General features: G+C 50.0%; 1 protein-coding gene across 4 annotated transcripts in view; it reads right to left on the minus strand.

Moving 5' to 3' along the window:
• Positions 1–21,102, minus strand: part of LIMD1 (LIM domain containing 1) — a 69,024-nt gene that overhangs the window by 23,358 nt on the left and 24,564 nt on the right. For all 4 annotated transcript variants that reach the window (XR_008297169.1, XR_008297168.1, XM_027038516.2 and 1 more), the window contains exon 2: positions 13,730–13,831. Coding sequence is in view for 2 of the 4 variants with exons in the window: in XM_027038516.2 (XP_026894317.1) it covers positions 13,730–13,831 (102 nt within the window). In the remaining 2 variants the exon portion in view is untranslated. The remainder of the gene's footprint in view (positions 1–13,729; positions 13,832–21,102) is intronic.

Below are 21,102 nucleotides of genomic sequence, written 5' to 3' on the forward strand. Positions count from 1 at the left end.
ACTCTGGAAAAGGAATTGGCCCTTAGCTGGAAGACTTCATCACAAATTTCAGTGTCTAAAATACCTTCCCGAAGAAAAGTAAAAATGCAAGGTTTTCCGGACAATGAGAGGAGTTCCCTGCAGAAAGGAAGTACACATTAGCAACTGTTTAGATTCCGTTTTTATTGTAAAAATTAGCAACTGTTTAGATTTTATTTTTATTGTGCTGTCCCAAGACGGTCACTTCTACCAGCTTGGTCGCCTTGGTCCCCAGCCCTAGGTAGCCATTCCTATGTAAATCTAAGTTAATTAAAAATAAAATAACACTTAACATTCAGTTCAAGGACTTGAACGAGAACATTTCAAGTAGCCAGTGGCCACTTGTGACCAGGACAGCTAGGGAACATTTTTGCTTTATCGCACAAAATTCTCCCCGATCTGCCTCTTCAAACAGCTTCGTCCAGAACAGGTTAACCCTTAATGAACTCCTAATACCAACCAAGTGAAAAGCCAATCAAATTGGTTCAGTGCAAATGAACCGATCAACCTGGATTTCCTAGGCTTGCGCAGCCTCAGGGGGCTGAGGAACCGGGAAGAAGGTGGAAAACAGAAAAGCACACAGGGAAGGGTCCTTGGCTTTGCCACTTTCCCAGAAACCAGAGGTTGGCCGGTCACCGGGCCCTGGGGGTTCCTTGGTAGAGAGTGCTGTGGAGAGGGAGAAAGCAGGGGGTTCGCAGTAGGGAGCCCAATGCGGTGCTTGCTCATACTAAGTGTTTAGCGGAAGTCACTGTTGCCAGGATCCCATCAAGACCTTCAGTTTCCTCACCAGAAACCTACATGAGCTAAAAATCTCATCTGCCCCCATCTCTCTCTGCCCAAACCCTCCGGTCGCCCCTTCTTTCTCAGTTTACCTGCGGTAAAGGGCCAGGTTTTTGTTTTGTTTTTCATTTCCATCTGTCAGACTTCTTTTCTTGGAAAATACAACAGTGTGGGAAAATGAAACACCAAAACCAAGCTCCAATCTACTCCGTCAAGTTGTTGCAAACGTTTCTAAATGGTCACAATTTCTGCGCTTCTCGCCTTACTGACCACACTGTCGGAGACCACGCTATGAGTAGACCCGCTCCACAACCCAATTCTCTTCTCACTGGCTGCTCCCAAGTCTTTTTTTTTTTCCTTACAGTTTTACAAATCCATCTCTCTTTTGTTTTCCATTCCTACTACTCCAGACAATGATCATCTGGATCAGAGAACGCTGTACAGAGAAAAAATCCTGGAGACCTGCAGAGGGTCTCCTTTGAGTATTCAGCAGGTCTTGGATCAGCACATGCCTGTGAAGAAACTAAACAAGCCCGGGGGAGAAAGTCACCCACAAGGGCCGAAAACAGTGCCTATTCCCACCAGCTAGAGTGGGAAAACTCGTAATCCGTGAGTACTGGGTATTGAGTGAAATGCTCAAGAAGGTTTTGCCCTGGAGCCCTCTGCTCCAGAAACATCGTTGTCTCCAAATAACTTACCTACATCCCTGAAAAGCTCAAGAAGATTCAAAGGAATACAAAAATACCCAGGACTCAACAAGGTGAAATTCACAATGTCTGGCATCCAGTCAAAGATTACCAGGCACACAGAAAGGCAAGACAGACAACCCATAATTAAGAAAACAGTCAATCTACGGAAATCAAGGCAGATCAGACACAAATCTTAGCGTCACTAGAAAAAGAGACACAAGTCATTGTTACCGTATTTCATATGTCCAAAAAGTTAAATAGTGACATGGAAAATCTTTAAAAATGCCCAAATTGAGTGGCCAAAGATGAAAACTAAAGTATCGGAGATGAAAAACACTCTGGATGGGATTAGGACACTGCACACTACAAGGGAAAAGATAAGTGAATCTAAAGGCTTAATAATAATAAAAACTGGCTGCTCAATGGCCAAAATTAAACATTTGTTTGAGGATGAAACATTCTTCCTCAAAATGTAAAAGAATTTTAAGAATAAGAAGAACATAAGGGAGTTGTGAGACAACCTTAATTAAGATTTAATTTACAGGCCAATTTATTAAATTTAACAAAGAGTCGTCAAAAGGGGTAACATAGTCCCTGAAGGAGAGGAGAGGGCAGGGGGAAGGCGCAGCAAAAAAATGTGAAGAAGCAGCGACCAGAAATGTTCCGGATTTGGCAAAGACTATAAACTCACACATCCAAAAAGCTCAACAAACCCCAGCATGGGAAACATACAAAAGACACCAAGAGACATCATGATCAAATTTCTCAAAATCAATGACAGAAAACTTAAAAGCAGACAGAGAAAGAAGATATGCTACCTATAGAGAAACAGAGATAAAGTGGACATCAGATTTCTGATGAAAACAATGAAACAATATCTTTATTTTTTTTTTCAATGTTTATTTACCTTTGAGAGAGAGACAGAGTGTGAGTGGGGGAGGAGCAGAGAGAGAGGGAGACACAGAATCTGAAGTAGGCTCCAGGCTCCGAGCTGTCAGCACAGAGCCCGACGTGAGGCTCAAACTCATGAACCATGAGATCATGACCTGAGCCGAAGTCGGCCGCTTAACCAACTGAGCACCTAGGTGCCTCATGGAACAATATCTTTAGAAATTAAAAAAAAAATTTTTTTAATGTTTATTTATTTTTGAGAGAGAGAGAGAGAGACAGAGCATGAGCAGGGGAGGGGCAGAAAGAGAGGGAGACACAGAACTCAAAGCAGGCTCCAGGCTCCGAGCTGCCATCACAGAGTCCGACGCGGGGCTCGATCTCACGGACCGTGAGATTATGACCTGAGCTGAAGTCGGCTGCTTAACCGACTGAGCCACCCAGGCGCCCCTGGAACAATATCTTTAAAGAAGTAGAAGAAAAAATTATCAACCTAGAATTCTCTAGCCCCAGAAAAAATGTTCTTGAAACTCAAAAATGAAATAAAGATGAATTCAGACATACAAAAGCTGAAAGGATTCATTACCAGCAGATCTGCACTATTAAAAAAAAAAAAAAGTTGAAGGCCTTTAAGCAGAAGGAAAATGGTACCAGATGAAAATCTGGATCTAAACAAGAAATGAAAAAGACCAGAAATAGCAACAACTGCATGGATAAATGAGATTTTTTTCTTATTAGTTAAATCTCTTTCAAAGATAATTGACTAGAGCAATGGAAAAAAAACAATTGAGGGACCAGAAACTAACCCTTACTTTTAGGGTCAATTCATTTTGGACACATTTGCCAAGACAATCCAATGGAGAAAGAGTAGTCTTTTCTTTTTCTTTTTTTCATGTTTATTTATTTTGAGAGAGAGAGCGCGAGGGTGGGCACACAAGTGGGGAGGGGCAGAGAGACAGAGGAGAGAGAGAACCCCACACAGGCTGTGCACTGATCTCATGGAACTGTGAGATCATGACGTAAGCTGAAACCAAGAATCAGATGCTTAACCGACTGAGTCACCCCGATGTCCCAATAGTGGTCTCTTCAACAGACAATGCTGGGAACACTTCGTATCCATGTGCAAAAGAATGAAGTGGAACCCCTACCTCAAACCATATAAAAACCAACTCAAAATAGATTAAAGACTTCAACTTAAGAGCTAAGACTATAACATTCAGAAGAAAATATGGGCACGAGTCTTCATGACCTTGGGTTGGGCACTGTTTTCTTATACAAAGCACCAAAAACACAAGAAACAAAAGAAAAAAAATAGATAAATTAGACTGCATCAAAATTTAAAACTTTTGTGCTGCAAATAAGAACATCAAGAAAGGGAAATGACAGTGCATAGAAGGAGAGGAAATATTTACAAATCATATACTAGAGACTGATATGCAACACATATAAAATCTGTCAAAACTCAAAAATAAAGAGATTAAAAACCCAATGAAAAAATGGGTAAAGGATCTGAACAGACATTTCTCCAAATAAGACATGCAAATCAGTCCATGAAAAGATGCTCAACATCAGGGCACCTGGGTGGCTCAGTTGAGCGTCTGACTTGGGCTCAGGTCATGATCTCACGGTTTGTGAGTTCGAGCCCCGCACCAGCTCGCTGCTGTCAGCACAGAGCCTGCTTCAGATCCTCTGTCTCCCCCTCTCTGCCCCTCCTCTACCTGCACTCTCCCAAAACATAAATGTTTTAAAGAAAGGTACTCAACATCATTAGTCAGGGAAACGCAAACCAAACCGCACTGAGATTCAACTTCACATTAGGATGGTTAAGAATCAAAGGGTCAGATAATCACAAGTGTTGGCAAGGATGTGGGGATACTGAAATCCTCACACACTGCTGGTAGGAATGGAAAATGCTGCAGCCACTTTGCGAAACAATTCCTCAAAAAATTAAACACAGGAGGACAGCACCTTGGAGAGCGGCATTCACCAAGGTGGGGCTGAAAGGTGAGGGTGACGGGCACCAGGAAGGGCGGGCGTGTTCCGTGGGGCCAGGAGGCTCTGCGGGATGGCGGGTTGAGGAGGCAGCGGCGAGACGGAAGACAGGCAAGGAGTCGGAGCTGGCTTAAGGAATGGGTTCAATGCTAAGTGAAGGAACTGGACTGTGCTGTTAAGGCAAGAAGTGGCAGAGGCCTCCGAGCCGGGGACTGGTCCCCACAAAGCTGTGCTCAAAGGCCGGCTGTGTGGATGGAGATGGCAGGCCAGCGAACAGGACCCAAGACAGTCGGGAGGGACCAGCAGGGATCCACATAAGAACCAGAAGGGTCTTCCCCAAATGGGGCCTCCCGGGACCCTGCTGGCATTGTTCAACCCAACAATGGTGGCTGTGCTGCTCTGCTTGGGCACAGCTGTCCCCACTGCCCTGATCACAGGGAAGCCTGCACCCTCTGCTCCAGCACCGCACCTGCCGGGTTCCCAGGCCGGTCGGTGCCCTGGAGGTGCATCCGGTCCTTGAAAACCGGGCCACGGCATCGCCACCCAGCCTTGGTGCCTTCTCGGAACAGAGTCTGGCAGCCACATGGTGAGGGTTCTCCTCCCCTTTAAACTCAATGGGCAGGAAGGCTGTGCTGATTTTGACTCATCAAAGGCAACAGGATCTTATGCAGCACGCAGAACAATGAGGAAGAAGGCATAGGATATATATACTTCTAAATGTAAAAAGCGGGGCAGCAGAGTGAACACAGGGAGACAGCAACGAGCTCGGGCACAGCTCTGCGGGCACGGCAGACGTGTTTTGGTCTTGTTTCGGTATTTGGCGATAGGTAACTTTCTTCTCCCGTATGTATTTTCTTTTTCCGTGTGACTATGTTACCTTTGCGATGTATAAAGTACAAAACATAATAAGCTTCACTGATCATCTCATATCCATAAGGGAATTAATAAGGTTTAGGAATGAGAGACTTTACCTGCACTGTGCGGTATGGTAGCCACTGGCCACATGTGGCTATTTAAATTTAAAACTTCAATTAAAACAAAATATGATGTAGGGGTGCCTGGGTGGCTCAGTGGGTTAAGCGTCCGACTTGAGCTCAGGTCATGATTTCAGGCTCCGGGAGTTCAAGCCCTGCGCTGGTGAAGCCTGCTTCAGATTCTGTGTCTCCCTCTCTCTCTGCCCCTCCCCCCCCTTGCACTCGGCCTCTCCCTCTCTCTCAAAAATAAATAAACATTAAAAATTTTTCTCAAGAGAAAACAAAATAAAATACGATATTCGATTCCTCAGTCACACTGGCCACACTTCAAGTGCTCAAAAGTCACGTGTGGCCATTGGCTGCCACAGTGGATGCTTCGAATCTAGAGTTCAGGAAATAGGGAGCTAGAGACCAAAGGAAGGTAAAGGGGGGTGGGTGGTGAGGCAAACACAGACACATTCCCAGGTGACTGTGGCAGATCCCCCAGGATGTCCATCACGCACATGCACACAGGCCTCGGAAGCAGGATCCGTGCAGGTGCAGTCAGGGGTCTGCATCGTACAGGAGCATAGAAGCCCCATGGATTCCATGATGGAGGCTGTGGGTGCAAAGAAATTGTCAGTGAGGGGACACAAAGGAGGGAGAAAGTAGGGAGGGAAGAGAAGACAATGCAGAGGAAATATGAAAGGGTCCTTATTAGCCAGGGGTCTGCAGAGGCATGGAACCTGAAGGGTATATGCATATGTGTGTGCATGCACGTGTATGCACATGCCCATGTGTATATGTACAGACAGAAACAGAGAGATTTATTAAAAGGAATTGGTTCAGGGGTGTCTGGGTGGCTCGGTCGGTTAAGCGTCCGACTTCGGCTCAGGTCATGATCTCGTGGTTCTTGAGTTTGATCCCCACATCGGGCTCTGTGCTGACAGCTCAGAGCCTGGAGCCTGCCTCGGATTCTGTGTCTCCCTCTCTCTCTGCCCCTTTCCTGCTCATGCTCTGTTTTGGTCTCTCTCTCTCTCTCTCTCTCAAATATAAATAAACATTTAAAAAATTAAAAAAAAAAAAAAAAGGAACTGGGTCACATGATTATGGAGGCTGACAAGGGCACCAAGATCAGCCGTAGGCAAGCCACAGGCCCTGGAAGAGCTGATGGTGTCATTCCAGTCCGAAAGCAGGGAGAATGGATGTCCCTGCTCAAGGCAGTCAGGCACGAAGAAATCCCTTACTTGTGGGAAGGTCAGCTTTTCTGGTTCCGTGCGGGCCTTCAACTGATTGGGCAAGGACCACCCATGTCAGGGGGAAAAAAAAAAATCTGCTTCACTCACTCAGCCTACCAACTGTTACTCTCCTCCAGAAATATCCTCACAGACATACTCAGAATAATGTTTGACCAAACGCCCGGGCACCTGTGGCCCATTCCAGCCGACACACTGAATTCACCACCACGGGGCCAGGGTTGGAGACAGAAATTTAAGAGAATATTTGAGAGACAGAACATTTAAGAAAGCAAAGAACAGACACTCTTGGCAAGAGAGCCAGAGACCCAAGTAGCGTCTATGGTGCCAGAGTAAAGTTCAGACCTCCAAAAAAGACCTTATTCCCCAAACCCAGAATTCTGGCTCAGAGATGAGGCACCGGGTACAATGTCTTCATGCTAATTAGGGCGCGGTGCCCCCCCTACGTACCGGAACACCCACCCAAACCGTGTGTGTGTGCTGTCACGCACCTGGAACGTACGTGTTCCAAGTAGGCGTGGGTTACGCAGGAGTCACCCCCTACAGTACAGGGCTCCAATACCCCAGACCCTGCTAATGTCACAGGCACGAAGAATCTGATGTTTCCCACTGTCAGGGACCTCACGGCCTCTGGACCCACAAAGTCTGATCTGGGAAACCAAGTCTGGCCCCGAGTCAGGGGCCTCGGCACAACCGGCTTTGCTAGAGACGAACACAAGAGACCCTTGTAACAACGCACCAAGTCGATGTTGCCCCTCTGCCCTCTGCCGACCCACACAGCCCTTTGCCCGGCTCGTCTATTTTGGCTGCTTCCTGATTTCTTCCTCGCCCACTGGCTTCCTTGAGCCTGTGCCTACTCTTCCTTTCTCACATTCTTGATCCCCGGCGTTTTCCTTGGATCCAGCTGACTCATGCGGCTTACTCACAACTGCTGAACGTGGCAAGAAACACTGGCGTGAGTCAACGGCTCAGAAATTCAGGCATCAAAGCCTTTAATCCAGGTCTCTCGTATCTCCCCTCTTCCAAGCCTCAGGCTGTTCTCCTGCGTTCACAACCAGAGAATCTCTGAAAACCCAGCTTTTGCCATCGCACAGCCCCAACACAAGAGTGCAAAGCGCGGCCAGCGTCCTCTGACACGCGTTCTCTCCGAGCAAGGGGTAATCTGACACTAACGTGGTGGCGGGAGCAAAGGCTGTGGGTCCACACGGTCCTGGGCTCGGGCGCGGAGCACGCTACTTAACAGCAAGGTCACCAGCCACAAGCAAACTACACTCCCAAGCCCCTGTCTGCCTGCCTGTAAAAGGAGGCCGATAATAATGCTGAACTCACTGGACTGTTCCAGATTTAGCGAGCTCCCGTGGGTGGAAGGCTTGGTGTGGGGGCAGGTCAACAGCAAGCTGGGCAGCTCATCTACAAGCTACTTATAAATATTGTGATTACCGGTTTAAGGAAGCAGTCCAGCTGTGAATTAAAGCAAGACCTCCCTAGTGCTGGCTCCGCTATTTCAGAATCTGTGAGCGTTTTCAAACGCTGGGTGGATGAGGTTGCATACAAAGTCAACAAAAAAAGGAAACATGGGGCGCCTGGGTGGCTCAGTCGGTTGAGCGTCCGACTTTGGCTCAGGTCATGATCTCACAGCGTGAGTTCGAGCCCCACGTCGGGCTCTGTGCTATCAGCACAGAGCCTGTTTTGGATCCTCTGTCTTCCTCTCTGCTCTCTGTCTGCCCGCTGCCACTCGGGCTCTCTCTCTCTCCCAAAAATAAATATGAAAACATCAAAAAAAGAAAGTACCCATGATCTCAGAGGCAGCATTTAAACTTCCTAAGAAAACTAAATAGCTGACGAGCACCCTCCCAATTCTAGAACCTACTGGATGATGGACCACCAATCACCAATCACTGGCTTACTCAAGAACCCCTGTTCCACGACGCTGGGCTTAATTCTGGCTGTTTTCCTTACCTGCAGTAATGACGAGATGCTTTTTTTAGACTTCTAGATACAGATTTTTCGTAACTCACACTCCCATGACTGGGTCTAAAGAGGTAAGAGTTCACTATGAAATTCACTCGCAATCTTTCACCTCCACCAGTGTTTGGTTTTTGGAAGGTGGGACGGGCAACAGCATATGGTCCTCACTTTACAGTGTGCTTTCCCCGAGGCATGACGGGCAGGTCACAGTGCATGGCCCCCCCAGGGTAGAAGCACTAGGTATGGCACTGAAAGCCACCTGTTCTGGCCGTGACTTGCACATCCCAACACTGTCCCCTGAGTGGACGCTGTTGATTCGCAGTGGTCCTTCTCTGAGACCAGGCCTATGTGGGCAACAGTTTCTGTCCACCTGGACCTGCCCCCCATCCCACGCCCAGGCCCGGGCCCTCATGTTCTCTGGGCCTCAGGGAGGGAGAGAACACACATGGAATCTCCTATCTGATCGCTCATTTCCAGCTGGTACAGACGAAACATCAGAGCAGCCATGAACTTGCACATGGCCAACAGGCTTCACCTGGACTCCAGAATGGGGGCTGTCTAGTCATGGAACAACAAAAGCTGACGTTTTAGATCTAAAACTGCCTGCAGCAAGGACACAGAACCTTGCCTTCCTTCTCCCTCACCGTCTGTTCTGGAAGGTGCCAGAGCCCCACTCTGGAGAGCCCCTCTTGACCCACACGTCCAGACCCACACCTTTCCTTCCGCCTCATTCTACCTCTCTCAGCCACAGCCGGGTGCCAGCTTCTCCTCGGGCCACTCGACACCCGGCGTCAGACACGGCGTGGCCGCTGGCCAAGGCCATGCCTGCCCCCTGCGCTGACCCTCCTCCTGCTCCACACTGTGCCAATGGCTTTCTCGGGGCATCCCGCTGAGGGCACAGCCACTTGAGAGCAGGACCCAAGGCGGGGAGAAGGGAGACGCCCCACATCTCCATGGCAACCACACACACTGGCCCCCCTGCCCCCGGAGGAGCAGTTGAGAAAGGAGGGACTTGAGCAGACCACACAAAGGTCCACACGCCACACCCTGAATGCTTGCTTCTGGGCAGGACACCTAGGAAACAATTCAGCAGAGGAAAAAGGGGGTGCAGGCAGGGGGCGGACTCTGCGGAACAACCGGCAAACCCCACACGAGCTGAGTGCCACAGACCTCCGGCACAACGCAGCCGATTGCTCTGCGACTGTTAAAATCATCATGATCCAGACTGCAGAGACGCGGATGGGTCCACGGCACGTTCGACCACAAAGGACAGAACATGACTTATATGCTATGATCACAGGTCTACAAGCCGGGTATACCTCTGGGCAAAACCTGGAAGGGAAAACATACGAGTAAAAACACCTGTGCTAGAATCACACACCCAGGTCTCTGCCCTTGAAATTCTCGGGGGGCGGGGGGGCGGGTGGTGGGGCGAGTGCCTGGGTGGCTCAGTCAGTTAAGCGTCCGACTCAGTTTCAGATCATGATCTTACGGTTTCATGAGTTCAAGCCCCGCATCGGGCTCTGTGCTGACAGTATGGAGCCTGCTTGGAATTCTCCCTCTCTTGCTCGCTCTCTCGCTCTCGCTCTCTGCCCCTCCCCCACTCACAATGTCTGTCTCTCTCAAAATTAAAAAAAAAAAAAAGAGTGGGATGCTTACCCAAATGAGCCACCCAGGTGCCCCAAGCTAGATCATCTTCATAATGAAATGGGAGACAGAAAACACACACCTGTATACTCACTAACATATACACTAACCGACCAGAGAAAGTGGGATATGCAAAGCTAATTAGATCCAGGAGCCCTGGATTCCCGTGCCAGCTCTGTTGGTAGGTCTTCAATCTTGAGAAATTCTCTTCCCCTCTCTGGGCCCCCATGTTCTCTTCTACCAGCGACGGGGGGGACCGGGCCGGCCCCGGCCGAGCCATCTGCGCGGGGATGCACCTGAGGACCGGCAGGGCCAGGACACGGAGCACCCAGGTGCCTCCTGCTGCTGAAAATAGTCACAGGGCGGCAATAAGTCAACTGCACAAGGGCAAATCACCTCTAGTGCCCAAGAGACGCCGCTCAGATGCGTGCCTGGGTCTCCAACTGCTCCCGGCGGGCGAGGGGGAAGCTGTCTGTTCACGCACCACAGGAGCGTGCAGGCCCTTGGCCAACAGGAATGTGTGGCACTCGCTCTCTGAAGGAGTCCTGTCCTCACCTCTTCAACGACTCTGTTCCAGGGCCTGGCCTGCCGGCTCCAAAGTCACAGAGAGTGACCTCACAGTCTACAGGACAGCACCAGTCAGAAAGCAGGGCATGCCAAGTTCAAGTTCAAGGGGGGTGGGGGGAGGACGGTTTCTTCCTGCTAGGGGAACGGGGAAGACTTCCTGGAAGAGGCAGCCTTTGAACTGGCTGCTCTAACGGCTGGACAGAACTTACATGTATGAAGTGAGTGGGGAGAGCAGACTTAGGGGGCAGTGTGATCAGGGAGAAGGAAGTAGAAAAGAGAGTTCAGTTTGTGATAAATTACGGGAAGCATTAAGCCAGAGAGCAGACCACAAGGGCCTTAGAGGCTACACCAAGAAAATCCCCAACCAGCTGTGTTTGCACCTGCCATCGTTTGACGATAAATTCAACCCGTCATGGAACCAACAGGTGGTCAGGTAGCCACAAGTGGCACCCACTGACTTTTCGGTGCCCACCCCTGACCCCCGAGAACCTTTCTTTGTTCAAATGGCAATTGCTTGAGATGAAAGACAACTTCCACTTAATATTTTCTTTTTTCCCCGGAAAACAGCAAATATTGAGAACCAGTTGTAGGAGCCAAAAGGCAAAGATAATTTTTTTTTATGTTTATTTATTTTTGAGAGAGAGAGAGAGTGAGTGAGTGCACAAGCAGGGGACTGGCAAAGAGAGAGAGGGAGGCACAGAATCCGAAGCAGGCTCCAGGCTCCAAGCTGTCAGCACAGAGCCCAACGCGGGACTCGAACCCATGAACCGTGAGATCATGACCCGAGCCGAAGTCGGATGCTCAACCGACTGAGTCACTCAGGCGCCCCAAAGATAATTTTTTTAGCAAGAGGCAGGATCCCAACTCTTGTACAGATAAGACCCAAACACGTGGCCAAAGATTTAATTTAACTGATCAGTTAACGCGGGCAGCAGGAAGACGTTACATCTGGGATAGCGCAGAGAACTCGGGCTACGTGGCCATCAGAAGTGCTGAAATACACTTGCTCCAGCAGAAGGGAAACCAACCTCCACAGGGCGACCGGCAATTGGACCCTCCACCAGACACAGTCTGCATCGTTAGGGACAAGAAGCGTGGTCGCCACCAGGATTCTACAACTTACACGGTGTGGTGTGGCTCAAAGACAAGGAGAAGCCAGGGGCCCAGGGAAACCGATCCCCGGACGACGCCCACATTTCCACTGCGGATGCTCAGCAGAATTCCGACTCACCTCCAAGGCTTTCACGTTTTCCCCGCAAAGGGGAATACTCATCAATGCACAAACCGTGGCCTCTCCGGCACGCGTCTTATGGGAAATCGCAGTGAGGACGCACGTATGAGGTTTCGAACCCGGGCGTATGCCTAGCCATCATCACAGCTTGGCAGGCTGGGAGCCGGGTCTGTACCCAGCTGGCTGACTTTAGACTGGGAAGCAGGAGGCTCTCAGGGTGCCACAAACCAGCCAAGAGAAAATCTCTCCCCCTCCTTTCTCCGCTGGCACTAATCCAGACACTCAGGCCTGACCACACCCTGGAGTCGCCTGAGGAGACAGGAAGAGCACTCTTGCCCATTCTAGAAACTCCACCCCCAGCGCTCCTGATTTTGCTGGTCAGCATGGGACTGGTGCATCACTGGCTTTTAAAATCCCCTGGGGAGGGGCGCCTGGGTGCCTCAGTCGGTGAAGTGTCGGATTCTTGATCTCGGCTCAGGACATGGTCTCACAGTTCATGGGTTCGGGCCCCACGTCAGGCTCTGGGCTGACAGCTCAGAGCCTGGAGCCTGTTTTGGATTCTGTGTCTCCCCCTCTCTCTGCCCCTCCCTGGCTCATTCTCTTTCTCTCTTTCTCTCAAAAACAAATAAACATTAAAAAAAATTTTTTAAGCCCCTAGGGGAGGGGCACCTGGGTGGCTCAGTCCAACTCTTGATCTTAGTTCAGGTCATGATCTCACGGTTCATGAGTTTGAGCCCCCCATCAGGTGCTGGGCTGGCATCAGGGAGCCTTTTTGGGATTCTCTCTCCTTTCTCCCTGCCCCTCCCCTGTGTGCTATCTCTCTTTCTCTCTCTCTCAAAAATAAATAAATAAACTTAAAAAAAAAGAAAAAGAAAGAAAATCTCCTAGGGGATTCTAGTGAAGAGCCAGGATTGAGAACCACTGGGCCAGATAACAAGACCCCTTTGTCCCAGACGCTCCGGCTTTATCGTACTGTTTCCTTGTCGTTGATAGCCGCTAGCCTCAGCACAGGACCAGAGAACATCAGCGGGGCGTTTTCTAAAAAATCCTCCTCAAAATTAACTTTCGGTAGAGACCATAAAACAAGCACAATTCCTGACCTGGTCAGACTTGGCAAACATCCCAAATGTGCTAGAATCTTCCACTGCGCTTGCCATCAACCCAATGAGCAGTCCGCGGGGCTGAGCACAGGCCTGGTCTCCTAATTTGCGTGTACGGAGTGGAGAGGTCTTTAGGCGTGTGCGCTCACAGGCACTGACGCCTTGGTGCACACACGGGCATTCATGCACACGCTCACACTTCACACCCACAGAGGAGCCTCCAAATCAAAGAGTGGGGTCCCAGAATTATAAAAGGGCCCCGCCTCCCACTGGAGTAACTGACGGACTTTCGATGGGCTGGTCCCACGGTGGGGGAGGTGACGGACAATGGGGCAGATGATGGAGGATCCCAACACTTTCCCCCCCAACCCTTCTGAGACCTCTGATAGGCGTTACAAACTGACGTTATCACAGATTGCTTGGAACCCACTCATCGCTTCACCAAGGCCGGCCCCGGGCAATCGTTGGCACGTCTCCTCCCTCCGATGGGCCCTGTGCTGGGGGCTCCCGAGGCCCCCGACCTGCCTTTCTGTGGCACTGTGGAAGGCCTGGGTCAAGTGTCTCGAGGATGGATGCTCTCCCCGGTCCTCCCTTTCTTGGTCCCCATGGTCCCTGTCCCCCCCACGTGCCCCACACTTACTGCAGGCCGCACAGGTGAAGCACGCATCGTGGTAGAGGTTCCCCATGGCCTGGCAGGCCTGGCCGGCCCCGAACACCCCTTTGCTGCATTTCACACAGGCTCCTGCAAAGTAAGAACACGCCAGTGAGTCAGGGGGAGAGACAGAGTAAACTCAGTCATAGAAAAGCCAATGAACAAAGCGAGATGCCTGTCCCTCCCCATAAGCAGACCATCACCAAATCCAGTGGATTACTCCCTTGAGATCGCTCTCTCTCTCTCTCTCTCTCTCTCCATCAGCTTTTCAACTCCAGGAGCTGGCCTTCAGAACCCCACTCCCGAGCCCCATGCCGACCTCCATAATGGCGTGCTGATATTCAGAAAAATCTCTGCTTTGCCGATCTACACCCCAGCCCAAAGCTTTCAAAGGCCCCCACTGTTTATCAGATGCATCCAAAAACACTGCACCATGATCATAACCTGCCAAGCATGCGGGTCGGGCGATTTCAACAAAATCCTTTCCTTCAATTCTCAATGGGAACCAACTACGGTTGACAATCCTCACTTTTTTTTTTTTTTTTTTAAGTATATTCATGTATTTTGAGAAAGAGACAGAGAATCCCAAGCAGGCTCTGCCGGCACAGAGCCCGGCGTGGGGCTCGAACTTACGAACTGTGAGATCGTGACCTGAGCTGAAATCATGAGTCAGACACTACTGAGCCGCCCAGGTGCCCTGATGAGCCTCACTTTTTGCAGACGTATCAGACCACCAGCCCCATGTCTGACAGGCTGCAAGGCCATGGCCCTTCCCTGCCCCTCACCTCCAAACAAGCTCCCCCTAGGGTCCCAGCTCTCAGCCTTTGCTCACAGGCTCCCCTGCCGGGCACCCTACACCCACCCTTTGTCCCTTCAAGTCCCCAGGCCTCCCTCCCTCTCCCCTCTCCGGCTCTGACGGCAACGTGATCAAACAGAAATTAGCCTCTAACCTTTAGCCTCCCCGCCCACTCGATTCCCACGCGGCGTGAGTTAACCTGGAAACTTCTGGGAGCATCACTTCTCAATTAGGAACACCTGTGTGTTCCCAGGAGTGGCCGATGGCCGTAAAGGCCGCTCTGCAAACCACCAAGTTCACTGGAGTTGGTCCTGCCTCAGCTACAAAGCTGTCTATCGATCCTGCTCCCGCACTAGAACCCCACAATCCATGCACTATGTGACTAGGGCAGATCATTTGAACTCCCCGCCGTCTGGGGTTTCACCCGTAGGGTGGGATGATGGCAGCCCCTGGCAGGTTTACGGGGAGAGGACACGCCAAGAGTACCTGGTACAGCCCCCTCCACTTGGCAGACGTTCAATGGCCAGGCACACACGTAACAAGGATGCAATAACGCTACTGTGCTCAGCAAAAAGTTGCTTCCACGTCAAACGGGCTCTTTAAGAAGTCCCAGTCGTCCCAGGATCGTACTCTGTGAGTAAGCGGGAAGTCTCTCTGTCTAGACCAACCCAGAATCTCTGCGGCTGTAGCCCAGGCTCTGGGCCAGTCCACATAAAGGAGTCGCTGGGGCTTCCTTTTCAAAGAACTCCTTCATTGCAGTCAAATGAAAAACATCACAGTTATGTAAATGATGCATGAAATTAAAACAAAAATTCAGGGAGTAAATATGCCAAAATACAAAGAGGGGTTGCTTGGGGCGCCTGGGCGGCTCAGTCGGTTGAGCGGCCGACTTCGCCTCTGGTCATGATCTTACGGTTTGTGAGTTCGAGCCCCGCGTCGGGCTCTGTGCTGACAGCTCAGAGCCCAGAGCCTGCTTCCGACTCTGTCTTCCTCTCTCTCTGCCCCTCCCCCACTTGCACTCATTCTCTCTCTCTCTCAAGAATAAACACGAAAAAAAGCTTTTTAAAAAAAGAGTGGTTTCTTATAAAATTATCGTTGGTTTTACCTCTTGCATCTTCTCAATTAAAAACAGATCTGGGGCGCCTGGGTGGCTCAGTCGATTAAGCATCTGACTTGGGCTCAGGTCATGATCTCACGGCCTGTTAGTTCGAGCCCCGCGTCGGGCTCTGTGCTGACAGCTCGGAGCCCGGAGCCTGCTTCCGACTCTGTCTTCCTCTCTCTCTGCCCCTCCCCCACTTGCATTCTGTCTCTCTCTCTCTCTCTCAATCTCTGTCTCAAATATAAACATTAAAAAAAGTCTTACAAGAGCAAGTGCTCTCTCTAGACTAGAAAAGGTCTAGTGTCAAAGCCGTCTGCATATGTTTAAATATATGGTATAACCTTAAAATTTTGAACACATACACACGCGGAGCTTCCCCAGTGTCCAGCTGGCAACCAGCCTGTGTTCTCGGTCGGCGGGGGCTCAAGCACCCTTTCCTAATGCTGGTGTCGGGCAGTTCTCAGGCTGCAAATGCCCAGCCTTCCGCCTACAGGATGGAAAGCCCTGTGTTGCAGAGCCCTATTGATTCAAGTTGACGAACTGTGTCGACCTCAAAGCTAACACGTGGTTTGTGAAAGCACGCACACCAGGTTCAGAGAGGGCTCACCAAGCCCAGGGCCCTCAACTCACTTCACCAACACTGCCTTCAAGAAGCAGGCGAGGCCGTTTGTAGGAACAGCCAGGAAAAGTAGCTGTTGGCGGGAAGTTGTTTATGGAAAGGGCTGGAGAACACAAGTAGTAGTTACCTACGGTTCTTCTGTTCCACCATTTTATTATGAAATTTTTTTTTAATTTTTTTTTTAACGTTTATTTATTTTTGAGACAGAGAGAGACAGAGCATGAACGGGGAGGGGCAGAGAGAGAGGGAGACACAGAATCAGAAGCAGGCTCCAGGCTCTGAGCCATCAGCCCAGAGCCCGACGCGGGGTTTCGAACTCATGGACCGCGAGATCGTGACCCGGGCTGAAGTCGGACGCTTAACCGACTGAGCCACCCAGGCGCCCCTGAAATTTTCAATCACGCAGAAAAGCTGAAAGAATCGTGGGGTAAACACCCATACGCCCGCCACCCCAATTCTCGGGGTGTGATCATTCTGCTGTCAGTCAGCCCAACAACCCTTCTTATTTTTGATGCATTTCGAAGTAAGGTGCAGAGAGCAGTCTGCCTCAGCCCCAAACACGTCAGCCTGCAAACCATTAAGAAGACTTCATTATTTGCTGACAGTTGTTTTTTGTTTTTTTTTCAAGAGAAAATTCACAAACGGTGAAATGCACAAACGGAAAGTCTACCATCCGATGAGTTTTGACAAATGACCTACATCAGACAAGCCCCGGCCAAGATACAGAATATTTCCAACACCCTCGCAAACTCCCCAGTGCCCTTCCCGTCCATCTTCAGCAAATGTGATCCTGAAGAAGAAACGCTCTCTAAAAAAAAACCCATCAAATACCAGGCCACGGGATGGTATTAACTATACTACTTGGTGATCCCGCGATCCACTTCCAGACAAGTGTCCCAAGCCCGCGGACTGACCTGACTGGAGCTCGCTATGACAAGCAACAAAGGCTGGCGCGTCAGGCAGCCTCGAAAGCACAGTCCAAGCAGACCATCCACGGACCGGATGGAAGGGTCAAAGCCCCGGGACTATAACTCTGTTCACAAACACAGAACAAAACCACGGCCGAGGCAGCATCACCTCTTCCCCGTTAACCATGGTGACCTCGTGGCTTAAGCCACCGTAGCGATGCAGAGAGCAGAGGAGGGTGAGATGCAGAGGTGTGGGCAGGCCTTCTACCTGTGCACGGGGCGGACGCGGGAAGAGGCCAGCCTCCCATCGAGGACGTGCGCTCATCTTGTTTGGATCTGGGGAATGGGATCAGATGCCCTCTCCCACCCCTGCTCGTAAAGCCAATGGCAGGAGGACAGCGTCATCGAGTGGACAAGAACAGGTGCACGGGCCACCCGGGGGTTTCCTGCTACTTTATCACGGCGGCTCAGGTCTTTCTCGCTCCCCGTAGCCGGCACAGCAACGCTCTCCTCTGGTTTCCCCTTCGCCCGAGGGCTCTGACCTACTGACTTCTGCTTCCCGGGAACTTTCTCTTACTCCAGCAGCCCACGTCCTCCGGGCTGCTGACCTCCTTTCCCGCCACTCGGATCATCCAGCACCGACACAAAGCAAGGAAGGAAGGCGTTGATGCTCTAAGCCGTCGGTCACAGAGCGAGGAAGAGCCCATAAGAAGCCAGGTAGGTGGGAAAGCATTTCATCCTTGTGCCTTGTGGTAAATGCACAGAAAAGTACTTCACGGGGGCGCCTGGGTGGCTCAGCCGGGTGAGCGCCGACCTCGGCTCAGCTCATGATCTCCCGGTTGGTGAGTTGGAGCCCCACATCGGGCTCACTGCTGTCAGCACAGAGCCTGCTTTGGATCCTCTGCCCCCTCCCTCTGTTCCTCTCCCTGCTCGCTCTCTCTCAAAAATAAAGAAAATGTGAGAAGAAAGAGAGGGGGGAAAAAAAGAAAATAAAAAAGTACTTCATGGGCAGGAAATAGATCTAGTCTTCCTTCGCGAGGGGCAAAAAAGTAAATTTCATATTCTAGGGAATAATGTACCTACCAGACCCTGCGCTGGGAGTTTTCATCCCTTTCTCAAAGCCAAGTTCTAGAAAAGTGCTGTAACTTGCAGAAGAGCACACGGTCTGGGAGATGTGACATGAGCCCACGTTCTAACTCAAAGGTCCCATTATCCCTGCTGCGTTGGAGGCTGTGGGGGTTCCTGCCACACTCAGAAAAAAAGAGGGCTCCTTCCTCACCCTCAACAAACCACATGCTCAGGGATGTGGCCCCAAGACCAGCCCGGCCCCGGAGCTCCCACTGACCACCCTGGCCCACCACTCATTCTGCCCTATCCCCAAGTGCATAGGCTGTCTTCCCGCCTAGGACCCCAGCCACAGCCCCCCCCCGCCCCCACCCCCCGCCGCCTCCCTTTGCAATGCAGACCCTCACTTAGCTCCTCCTGCCCTCCTGGAGGGACACTGCCACCTAAGCATTCAGCCCACAGATACTTCTCTGTCACTCACTCAGAACCAGGCTCCCGCTAGATGCCGGCAAGATGACAGTGAGCAAGGTTGACAGTCCTCAGGGAGCCATCACCCAGGGATGCGGGGAACCAGAATCTGCCACCTCTGATAGCTGAGCTGACCAATCCCACCTACAGTCCTGCACTGTGAGTTCACTAAGTGCCCAGGGCTGGAGACAGGCTCCAGCTCATGAAATCAGATATACGTATATATATATATGATATATATATATATATATATCATATATATATATCATATATATATATAAATCATATATATATATATAAATCAGATATATATATACGTATATATACATATATATACGTGTGTGTATATATATACATATATATACATATATACATATATATACGTGTGTGTATATATATATACATATATATACGTGTGTGTGTATATATATATACGTGTATATATATATATATATACGTGTGTGTATATATATATACGTATATATACATATATACGTATATATATATACGTATATATATGTATATATATATACATACACACACATATATATATACGTATATATATATATACGTGTATATATATACACACACACGTATATATATATACATATATATGTATATATACACACACGTATATATATATGTATACATATATATACTGGCCTCTGTCCCCGTTCCTTCTAACATTGGGTCTATGACCCCAGTTCCTGACACAGAGCCCCTAAATCCCTTGGAGTTTCTTGGGTGGCGGGAACGTCTTTTGTTCTAACCAGGCAACTCTCGGTGGGCTCCTGGATGGGGGCTGGTCACTGGAAAGATGGAGCCGTGATAAGAAGCTCAGAACTTTCTGCCCCAGCCCCATCCTTCAGAGAGGAGAGAGGGGCCGGAAAACGAGGTAACGATCCATCCTGCCTACATGAAGCTGCCATAAAAATCCCCAAAGCACGGGGTTCAGAGAGCTTCTGGGCTGACTCCACAGGGCGGGGGCTCCTGGGCTCGGGCCCCTCCCGGACCCCGCCTTAGGTATCCCTTCACCCCACTGCTCATCCGTATCCTTTATCATGCACGCTATTATAAAATAAACTGGCAGGCATGCTTCCCTGAGTTCTGTGAGCTGTGCTAGCGAATGATCAAACCTGCGGAGGGGGCCGTGGGGACTCGGATTTATTACCGACAGGTAGACGGTGTCAGAATTGAACGGAATCTTGCGACGGCCAGCGGGTCGGGGTGGGAAGGGCCCCCAGACCCCTCTGCTTTCATGTGGCCCCTCAGCTATAGGATTTTAGAGAAATGTCCAACAACAACAAAAGAAAATGTCATCACGTGTCACTATCATCATCTGAGCGCGTCAACCAGGAAGAAAGGGAGGGAAAGAAGGAACCAAATGTTTAGAAGAGAGGAAGGGATATGCATTTCTCCCCCTGCAGTTAGACTTTACTGCCTGAAACCCGTGCCCCAAACCATGGCCGGAGGGACCTCTTTGAAAACAGCTTTCAGGAGGTGGCGGTTACATATAATAAATGTCACACATCTAAAGTGTACAACTTGATAAGATTTTAAAAAATTTTTTTAATGTTTATTTTTGAGAGACAGAGAGAGACTGAGTGCGAGCGGGGGGTGGGGAGGGGGCAGAGAGAGAGGGAGACACAGAGTCCGAAGCGGGCTCCAGGCTCCGAGCTGTCAGCACAGAGCCCAACACGGGGCTCGAACTCACGGACCGCGAGATCATGACCTGAGCCGAAGTCGGACACTTAACCGACTGAGCCACCCAGGCGCCCCTCATTTTGTGTTTTCTAGAGGTTCTACAAGTGGACTCTAGAATATGTACTCTCTCCTTATCCAGTTTCCTTCACTCGGCATAATTATTTTGAGATTCACCCGTGTCGTCACACGAAGAGTTCATTCTTTCTCGGCACGGAGTAGTATTCCATTGCCTGGATATACCACGGCCTGTTTATCTGCTCCCCTGATGACAGAGGTCTGTGGCGTCTCCCGTTGGGGGCTGTTACAAAAAAAGCTGCTTGTATACAAGTGTCTGTATAGAAATGTATTTCCTTTTTTTCTCGGGTAAAGAAAGACTTAGGAGTGGAACGGCTGGGTCTTACGATAAGCGTATGTTTAACCTCTTAAGAAGACGCCAGACTGTTTTTCCAAAGAAATTCTAACATCTTACAGCCCCACCAGCAGCTTGTTAGAGTTCTAATTTCTCTGCATCCTTGCCAACACTTGGAATGACAGTCTTTTTAATTTCATCCATTCGAAGAGGTCCATAGTGCTGTCTCCTTGTGGTTTCATTTTCTTTTTCCTACTGACTAACGGTGTCGTACCTGAGCACCTCCCCGTGTGTTGATTTACCATCCTGCACCTTCTCTGGTGAAGGCTCTGTCCCAATCTTTGGCCCATTTT

This window comes from Acinonyx jubatus, chromosome A2, assembly GCF_027475565.1.
Source record: "Acinonyx jubatus isolate Ajub_Pintada_27869175 chromosome A2, VMU_Ajub_asm_v1.0, whole genome shotgun sequence".
NCBI classification, from domain to species: Eukaryota; Metazoa; Chordata; class Mammalia; order Carnivora; family Felidae; genus Acinonyx; species Acinonyx jubatus.